Raw genomic sequence first — 10,150 nt, 5'->3', positions numbered from 1 at the left:
AGTTCAAATCTGACCTCAGACACTTCCTAGCTGTGTGACCCTGGGCAAGTCACTTGACTCCCATGGCCTAGCCCTTACCACTCTTCAACCTCGAAACTAATACATTGTATTGATTCCAAGATGGAAGGTAAGGGTTAAAAAAAAAAACTGTTCCAAGACAGAAGAGTGGTAAGGGCTAGGCAACTGAGGTTAAGTGTTAAGCCAGGGTTATCCAGCTAGAAAATTTCTGAGACCAGATCTGAACCCAGAATCTTCTGCCTCTGGGTCTGACTTTCTATACAATGAGCTCCCTCACTATCTGCACCCCACCCCTTTTATTCTTTATGACTGAGCAGTTTATAGGCCACAGGGAGCTGAATCTCTGAGAACAGAATTTTATTTCTTTTTTTCCTCACAAGTAGAAAGGTGAGAGTAGTTTTGGAATTGTTTGTACATTTTCTTTGAATCTTTCTGTGATCTGTTCTTAATCTCTAGCTGCAGCTGTGAGAACATTTGCCCACAAGGCAGAGAATTAAATAGCCTCCCTTTCCTTGGATGAATCCAAGAACTCTAGGTTGGGATTGGAATAAATGACCTCTACATTTTCTCCCTATTCTGAGCTTCTATAACTCTCGTTCACAGATGCAACTGTTGTTAATCCCTGATGACTCAAAAGAAGTGATGGACCCAGCACTAGGCAAGACAGAAGAAAAGATAACTCAGTCAAGGCTTCTGGTTGTTGGCAATGATCAATCAGAAAGTCTTCTCATCCCCTGCACTTTGGCTTTCTGGATTTCATGGATGTCCCCCAATGTTTCCAATTCAGTTAACTGTAATATTTTCTTCTTAAGATGCCAGGAAGATAGTAGGTACAGCTGAGGCTGATGTATCTCTGCTGCCTGTTCTTCTCTAGACCAGCTAGGGAGCATTAGGGACTGGATCCTGTCTTACAGTTATTTTGAGAACCAAACGAGAAAATGTAAGCCTGGTGTTTTGAGTACCTTAAAACACTATGTACATGGACTGTTGTGATATGAGCCCTCAGGAAATTATTTGTTATGCTTAGCAGTTCATCATAAATTTGTATCTGGACCCATGTCCTAGGACATGAGCCAGGACCAGTAAAGTCATTACCACCCCTAAGGGTGCCAGGCTAGTGTTCTAATAGAATAATCCTGGCTGCTCCATCTAGGGAGCTCTGAGGAATCACTTCTCAATGTCTCCAACATACTGAGTTTGTTCCCTGGTGCTGCTGTTCTGTTCTTTCTTGGCTAAAAAAAAAATACAAAAAACCTAGAACGATAGAAAGGTGATGCTGGGAGTTCCTGTAAAGATCGTTATTTTAGAGAGAGGAAAATCTAAAGAGGTTTACATAGAGTGAGGAATCCTGATCCTTTGTTCTATGTTCTTTGTGTGTCTATTCTTCTATTTCATTTTACTCCATTTTGGCCCTTTCCTGGTCAGCTCCCCCCAAGCCACTCACCTAACATCCTAGGATTGCACTATAAATATCTTGATCCCATATTCACCACTAGACTTATCACAACAAAAAAAATCATAAATGACTGATTGCCATAAAGTAAAAGATGAGATGAGGGCAGGAACTTTCAGGCTGTCAGGCTGGAAAGGGAGATGACATAAAAATAGAATCCACCTAACTAGGTCCAGGTCCTGACCAAGGCTGAATGAGTTAGGTGAGACTTGCAGGGGCTGATCAGACTGAGTCATCAATATAGCCTTAAATTTCTCTAGAATCCCAATCCTTCCCCAGTAATTTTTTTTACAACCCTTAGCAATAAGGAATCAGACAATAGAAATTACAATACTAATGTCCCCACATGTTTATTTGTTTTAGAAAAGTTTCCTGGATGTGAATTAGAACCCACAGCAGGGTTCTAGGTACCACTGCCCCACTTCAATGGGAAGAACAACTGATTACATGCAGATGAGGAACAATTTCCTAGAGTCAGCTAAGTTTCCAAGATTACAGAAGAGCTAGGGAAGGGTAGGCAGACAAGGTAGGACTCATTCGTGAAGATATAAGATAACAGATTTAGAACTTGAAGGGATTTTAGAGATTTATATAATACAGTCTCTTTATTTTACAAACAAGGAAAAGGAGTGAAAAGACTTTTCCAAGATCATACAAGTAAGATGTCAGATAGACTTGGAACACACATCCCCCTGGCTCCAAATTCAATAATCTTTCTACTAGACCTTCCTCCTTTAAAGGAGTAGAGGAGGGAACTAAGCTGTATGATAGGGGTAGAGAATTCAGTGGGGCAAAGGGGATGGAGAAGAAGTATGGATATGTGTGTGGGAGTGGGAATGTTCACAGAGGATCTGGTGAGGATGATGCCCAAATGGCCTTATAAGTTTTGAAAGAGAAAAATAATTGGAAGAGTCACTGGTATGAGGCACTCAGAAGAGTTAGGAGAAAATGAATATCCAAAAGAGAAGCAGGTAGCCTTTAAAAGCTGGGTTAGGAGGTTGAGTCAGGAGCTGGAATTTTCTGGTTCTTCTCTTCTCACATTATTGTTGTCACCTGCAGTTGGAGTAATAATACAAAGTGAATGATGAGTCCTGGACTCAAGGGTATCAATATTCTTTTCTTAGATTCTTTCAGTCTATGATATCACATTAGATCTTTATTATCCTTTATCCTGTGTCTAGGCTACCAATGCTTCAGTGATCCAAAAAAAAATAGCTAAGCTATTCTAGGGCAAGAATAGTGAGGGTAGGAGTATGCTAGAGTCAGATGGTACAGGCTCCAGAGAAAGGATTGTTTAATCTTTAGGGGAAACATTTTATACCTAAGAAATTGTCAAACCTACAAATCAGGGATTGATTTATTATTTAGATTTAGATTAGAATTTAGAGTTAGACTAGAATTTATTGTTATCAATCAATTGTCCAGATTTAAGAAAGTATGGGAGAAAACAATAATGAAGATTAAATTTAAAAGTGTGTCTTTCCTTTCAGAGAACTGATTGTTAGACATTTATGATTGTGTCAAAGGTACCAAGGTCAAAGGATGGAGTTCTTAACCTTTTTGTGTCATGATCCCGTTTGATAGTCTGGTTATACTTACAATTTTTTTCTCAGAATAATATTTTTATATACATAAAATAAAATAAAATAGCCAGGACTCCAAAGGAAATAAAATATATTGAAATAGAGCTACCAAAACATTTTTCCCATCAAAGCTAATAGACTTCTGAAATCTATCAATGAATCTTTTGGGGGTCTTTGGATCCCAGGTTAAGAATGCCTGGTCTACAGTTTCATCTAGATCAATGATTCTTAACTTGGAATGCAGAGAATTCAGAGTATCTGTGAACTTAGATGGGGAAAATACATCTTTCACTAATTTCCAACTGGAATTTAGCATTTCTTTCAATTATGAATGTAGACAACAGGCATCATTTTGAAAAGGAACCAGTAGGTTTTGCCAGATTGTCAAAAAGATCAATGGCATACAATGAAGGTTAAGAACCCTGAGGCTACCTTGACATAGTCTCTAGACTTCAGGTAAGTTTTGGGACACTGTAGTGTTTTCTTTTCATGTAGAGAAATCTAGACTAAACCAGATCCAGCCAAGGGGTCAGAAAGAAACCCTGAGCTTACTTCTGTTTGTGATCTTGTCTTCCTCAATGCCTCTTAATTCTAATACCTTCTGTCTGTTAATTATTTTTATTTATCTATATATAACTTACTTTGTATATATTTGTTTGTTGTTTTTGAATGTAAGCTCCTTGAGGGCAGACATTGTTTTTTTCACCTTTTTCATATCCCCAATGTATATAGCACAGTGCTTGGCATATAGTAAGAACTTTAAAAATATTTATTTACTGATTCATTCCCCATTACATATTTATTCTAGAGCAGCCTCTCAGATTATACTGGATTCAGATAGCACAGAAATTTGAGTTAGATTTATGAATTGAGAAAGAGTGAAGGGTTATGGTTGGGGGATGGTTTGGGGAGGATGAGATGAGGATAATGTTCTAGGAGTTCAATTTAGATTCTATCTAGTCCACAGAAACACAAACCAATTTTCTAGCATATGTCATTTTTCTGCCCATCCTGCTCTTCCCTCTCTTTTCCATCCATCAAAGCAACTTACAGGGGTCCACGAGGGCCACCACGGGAGGTATTGCTTGACCTCTTGGCCTTGATAAACAAGATGGTGCCTGCAATGATGCCCACCAAGCCTACAGCCAGGCCCAGGGCACAGACCACAGTTTCAGTCGTCTCTGGCAATGGGGTTCGCACTTCTGGTTCTGTGGGGAACAAAGTAAAAGATGATTCAATTCAAAGACATAGTGAACATGGCAGGAATTGGGGTTTGGCCATAATGGGACTCAATCCTGAGCACAGTTTTGGATAAATATTTGTTGAAACATGTAAAACCCAGTAGAATTGCTCGTTGGCTACAGGAGTGGGGTGGGAGGAGGGGAGGAAATGAACATGATTCATGTAACTATGGAAAAATATTCAAAAGTAATTAAATAAATAAACTTTTAAAAATAGTTGTCAAAATTTGAGAGTTGTAGGACATCTGGATTTGGGGAGGGAAGAATATGAAAAGTTTTCCAATTGGGTACCGGAAATCAATGGGGTCCTTCATGGGGACTTTGGGCTCTTTGAAAGAAGCAACTTGAAGAAATGTTGAGTTTTTCACTTACCCCAGTGTTTAATAGTAGGTTGCTCCAAACCCCAGTGGTCAACCTCACAGTCATAGAAATCAGTGGCAGAGGGAATGAAGGTGAGGTAGTGGAATTTTCTGAAGGAATGGTCAGCGCGGGGGAGGAAGACAGTCTCAAACACACCATCAGTGATGGGCTTTCCATTTTGAAGCCATGTCACATTGAGCACCGGAGGGGAGAACTTGTCAATGAAGCAGACCAGGACATTGGGATGACCCAGCTCCACTGGACCCTTTGGAAAGACTGTCACTTCAGGGGGCACTACAAAAACACAACAAAAATGAATATTTCATATTAACATCTTTTTTCCTGTAAGTTCTTTCTTCTGATACAACACAGAGTCCCTTATGTGCTAGGCATTCTCACATCAATTTAGAACCAATGTCTAGGCCTAGAGAGCACTAGGCCCCCATGTCCAGCTTCCTAGGGATGAATGTTGGTGGTCATGGCTTATGTGATACTATGAAATATAGGGATACCACATGAAGATATAAAAGGTGTGAGCAAATGTACCATTTTTCATGTGAGTGAATTGGGCTCTTGTTTCTAGGGTTCAACTTTTTTTCAGGAAATAGAATGATATTAAATTACATAAATAGGCAAATCCTCCTTAACACTTAAAGTATTATGTAAATATGAGTTAATATTATGAAATTCATTCTCAAAAGAGAAAAAAATTCTTGTCTGGAACCTGAGGGAGCAGAAGTTTAGGTTATGAGACTCTGGATTCTCAAACCCTCCCTTTTCCCTTTTGTCCTAAGGATGCAGCTAAAGCACATACCATTGGTGTCGGAGGTGTTGTTAGACCGTTTCATCATGATTTCCAGGTTGGCTTTGTCCACAGCAAGATTGGCCAGAGCACCCTGGGCCTCAAAGCTGGCAAAATTGCTGAAGTCAGTGAGCCGCCAGACAGTTTCCCTTTTATCCATATCCACATGGAAAATCTCATCCCCATCAAAGTCGAACATGAACTCTCCTTCGGGGTTGGAGGTCTGGGCGAATTCTGCTTGGATGATCACATGATTCTCTGCATGGAACCAAACAAGAAAGAGAATGAGAGAAGTTGAAGGGGAAACAGCAGAAGAGAGACCCAAATGGAGAGAGAAAAAAGGATTGGCATACCAAGAACATAGGAGAAAGAAGAGTAAGGAGAGAGAAGGGCAGAGAAAAGGACTTCTTTGGATTTTTGTAGTGGATCCAAATTACAAACCAGAAACCTGCCTGGAGGAGGAAGCCTAGCATCCAAAAATGACAGATGATCCCCAAATCCTTCTTCCTAGCAGATTATCTCCTTTATCTTCCCAGGGAGAGAACCCAGCTCAGCTCAACAGGCCCTCTGCTCTCCCAGACTCAATACTGCCCTTCTGAGGGTAAGTCCCACTCAACATATTCTAAACCAATTCTAAAGATGAGCCTATACTATGCCTTAGGCTAGATAACCTACAGGGTGGCCCCAATGGAAGCAGTTTCTTACTATGCTAACAGGACAGGTGCCAAGAACATGAACTACATCAATGAAATGGATCATTTGCCCAGTAGCTTGTGGGATAAACTATACCTTTACCTGGTACTTTTCCCAAAGTGAAGAAGGGGAAATTCATGCCTATTGACCTGGGAAATACTTAAGTAAAAAGATAAGAATTTGACTAGAGAATCCTTCAATGGTATGTGGGTCCCTGAAGAGTGAAGAAATGAGATAGAGAGTGACTGAGCTTCCTTTTCCTTTCGAATCACAATTTTTCATATATCATACTTTTTTTAAAACCTTTACCTTCTGTCTTAGAATCAATACTAAGTTTTGGTTCTGAGGCAGAAGCGTGGTAAGGGCTAAGCAATTGGGATTAAGTGACTTGAGTCTCATTTTCCAACATAGGACTGCAAAGCCTATTTTGTTCTGGGGCATGATGTGTCTGTCCTTCCAGGGAGCACATTAGAGGCAGGTTCCTACCATTTAATAATTAAGCCTGAAGTGCTGAGCCTGCTGAAGCAGTCACGCATTCATCAGCAACCCAGGAGGGAAGAAATTTTATTCAGGGGATTAGAAAATGGAAAAGACGTGCCATAAATTCCAGCCGAGAAGGGGCTGCTTGAAAATCTTGATGGAGAAGGAGCCAAAGTATGCATGTCCCTATACAGAGAGGGCATTATAAAGCCTACCCCCATGATCTTGATTCCTGTGTGTAGTAAAAAAAAAAAAAGTTTGCTGTTGCTTCAAGTGAAAGACAGTTGTGTGCTAAAAATCCCTTTCCAATTCTACTGTTTCCAGGACAGCATCACAGCAGCCTTCTGTTTCTGAGACATGCCAGATGCTGCCTCTAAAGATATTCACACACCTAGAAAACACTTGTGGTCTTGGAATAAATATTTGAAAGGAAGCACGAAATTTCCTCCTCCTCCAACTCTTTCTGCTCATCCCCCTATATCTTAGTGAATATTAGGAAGCAATTCTGGATTTAGGCTGGCACATTAACACCCATGGAACAGACCCATGTGGAACACAGGATTCTTTATATCAAAGGAAGGAGGAGGCTTTCAGGAAGTAGTATGCCTTGTCTTATAAAATAAACATTAGTGGTATAAAAAATTAAAAAAAAAACAACTTATGTAGGACCATGCAGCTTAAGAAATGTCTGAGGCCAAATTTGAATCCAGGACCTCCCATATCCAGGTTTGGCTCTCTATCCACTGAGCCACCTACATGCCCCTATAATTTTTTTTTTTTAAGAAAATCCTAACCCTCTGTCATAGTATCAATTCTAAGACGGAAGAGCATCAAGGGCTAGGCAATTGGACTTACATAACTTGCCCAGTGTCATGTAGCTAGGTAGAATCTGAGGCCCAATTTGAACCCTAATTCTCCCAATTTCAGACCTGGTGCTCTATCTATTGTGCCTATCCCATGCATACTTAGACAAGTACAGTAGAGATATGGAGTTAGGGATAAAGAGATTGTTTTCCTCCAGGAATAATTTCATGTCAGTCTCAGGACTGATGAATGAGTCCTTAGGGATGGGGTCTTTGACATAAGATCCTGTACCCTCAGACCCTGGTTGAATTGACTCCAGATTTCCCATCATTCAGTCAATCTGTCAGAATCCACAACACTCCACCCTCCCTGTGTATAGAGTATGGTGCTTAGTATTGGAAGGTAGGAAATTATATAGAAAGAACAGGATGAGAAAGTCCCTTAGAAGAAGAGTTTATCAGATGAATGAGAGGCAATGTGGTTTAATGGGTAGCTCTGGACTTGGGAGTCAGGATTCAAATCCTACCTCTGACACTAACTTTGTGACCATAATCTCTATGAACATCAGTTTCCTCAACTGTAAAATTGGAGTAATTATACTTGTAGGTAAGTACTACAGGGGAAAAGACCCTTAGAAGGACCTTTGAGACTCAAATGAGATAATGTTGTTGTTATTCAGTCATGTCTGCCTCTTTGGGTCTCATTTGGGGTCTTCTTGGCAAAGATACTGAGGCAGTTTTCCATGTCTTTCTCCAGCTCATTTTACAGATGAGGAACTGAGGCAAAAAAGGGAGAAGTGACTTGCTTGGAATCATACAGCTAGAATATATCTGAGACTGGATTTGAACTCAGGAAGACTTCAGGCCAGAAACTCTATCCCCTACACCACCTAGCTTCCTCTATATTTATATATCTATATCTATATCTATACCTATATATATATATATATATCCCTTTTGCAAACCTTAATATACTATATAACTATTATTAGTAGCTAAATATCACACAAACATGCTTAAATAACTAGGGAAGATCATCTTTAACATCAGCATAGGAAATTCCTCTACTACACACAGCATTCAATTACAGAAGCATTTATTAAGTACATATATTTTGGGCAGATTGCTGTTATACCTGGATGAGATACATAATTTACATAGAAGATAGTGAGTAGTACTGACTCTACCTGACCTGAGTGGGGTCAATAATAAAAAATTCCCTGGGGGTAGTAATGAATTAGGGTTCCATTGTGAATCTGGATTAGTATGGGGGAGGAGCGTCTCCATAGGAACAAATAATCTGTGCCACCTAATGGGGTGAAGATGAAAGAGAACATATGTATATCCAGACCTATTACTGCTTCTTAAAAATAGCTTGGGAGGCAGCTAGGTGGCTTAGTGGATGGAGAGCCAGGCCTAGAGACAGGAGGTCCTAGGTTCAAATCTGGCCTCAGACACTTCCCAGCTGTGTGACCCTGGGCAAGTCACTTGACCCTCATTGCCTAGCCCTTATCACTCTTCTGCCTTGGAACCAATACAGAGTACTGATTCCAAGATGGAAGTTAAGGGTTAAAAAAAATAGCTCAGAAGTGAGCTAGTCCAGCCCCCTCATTTTACAGAAGAGGAGACTGAGGTCTTTTTTCCAGAGAAGAGACTTAATTTGCCCAGAGTTGGATTCTAGTTCATGTTGTCTGATTCCAAATCAATAATCTTCCCCTTATATGACACTACTTCAGGAGCCTACAGGGGTTGGGTTGGGAACCCCATAGCCACCGAGGCAGGGTCTTTTCTGGATTTGAACTGGCAGGTTCTAAATCTCTGCATAATTTGTTATAGATTCTGGAGAAATGTTGAGTAAGCAAGTAGAGTTTGGGAGCTCTGCATCCCCCAGAAGTGATGAGGATTCTCACAGCAGCCTGGAAATATCCCCAATTCCCAAAGGTGTCCCTGAGCTGTGGGTCTCTGTGGTCCACTCAATTCCTCTTTTTCCCTTGTTTTTCTCTCAGTAAGGAGCACAGAAGCCTAAATCATAGTTAAGCTTAGAGATTTCAGCCACTACATGGTTTTATAGTCAGATTTTACCTTTATGGAAATGAAAAAAAGGGTGATTTGGCATAGCTCTGGGTACTCTGGGTACCCCCCCCCAAGGATTTTCCTGCCAGTATCCAAGGCTTCTTTACCGTGTCACCAGATGAATCCATTCCCTCACCCTTTTAGCACTCACCTTGGATGGCTTTGGCTCCCCAGGGACTCAGCAGGGCTGCCAGGGTGAGGGCCCCTAGGATCCAGGCTTTGTTGGGGGCCATCATTTTGGTGGAACACTCTGCAGTCATGGCACAAAGCCTCTAGATAATGGGGCAGTAACAGAGACAAGGACGAGAAGGAGTTCTGGTTTGGGGTACACAGTTTAGAGTAAAGTAGGGGAAACCCAGCCCCAAAGCCCTTAGCCAATCAGAAGAATCCTTTGTGCTGACACTTCTGTTGCCAGGTGAAGGGATCATGAGAAAAGACCAAGAGAGGAGTTGAGAGAAGTATGAAGAAACCATCCCAGTACAGGGTAAAGAGACTTCCATGGGATGAAGTGACCTTTCTCCACCTTGGCAGGGAAAAAGATAAGGCTATCCAAGTCACTTTTATAGTCTATTCATTCCTAAGGAAGGAAAAATCCTTGGGGAAAAGTGGTGATTGGTGCCGGGGCAGGCAGCAATTTATAGCTC

The 10,150-nt window shown here is 40.8% G+C and overlaps 1 protein-coding gene across 1 annotated transcript; it reads right to left on the bottom strand.

Moving 5' to 3' along the window:
* Nucleotides 1-1,796: 1,796 nt before the first annotated feature.
* LOC100025990 (mamu class II histocompatibility antigen, DR alpha chain-like) lies at nt 1,797-9,837 on the bottom strand. Its single transcript, XM_007483640.3, has 5 exons — nt 9,658-9,837; nt 5,470-5,715; nt 4,668-4,949; nt 4,106-4,262; nt 1,797-2,524 (listed from the first exon to the last, which is right to left on the bottom strand). The coding sequence occupies exons 1-5, from the start codon at nt 9,764-9,766 to the stop codon at nt 2,521-2,523; spliced, it is 798 nt and encodes a 265-aa protein (XP_007483702.2). The 5' UTR covers nt 9,767-9,837; the 3' UTR covers nt 1,797-2,520.
* Nucleotides 9,838-10,150: the final 313 nt, after the last annotated feature.

Source organism: Monodelphis domestica, chromosome 2 (genome assembly GCF_027887165.1).
Source record: "Monodelphis domestica isolate mMonDom1 chromosome 2, mMonDom1.pri, whole genome shotgun sequence".
Lineage (NCBI taxonomy): Eukaryota > Metazoa > Chordata > Mammalia > Didelphimorphia > Didelphidae > Monodelphis > Monodelphis domestica.
Note: the sequence above shows the minus strand (reverse complement) of the source record. Positions and strands in the feature narration are given on the sequence as shown.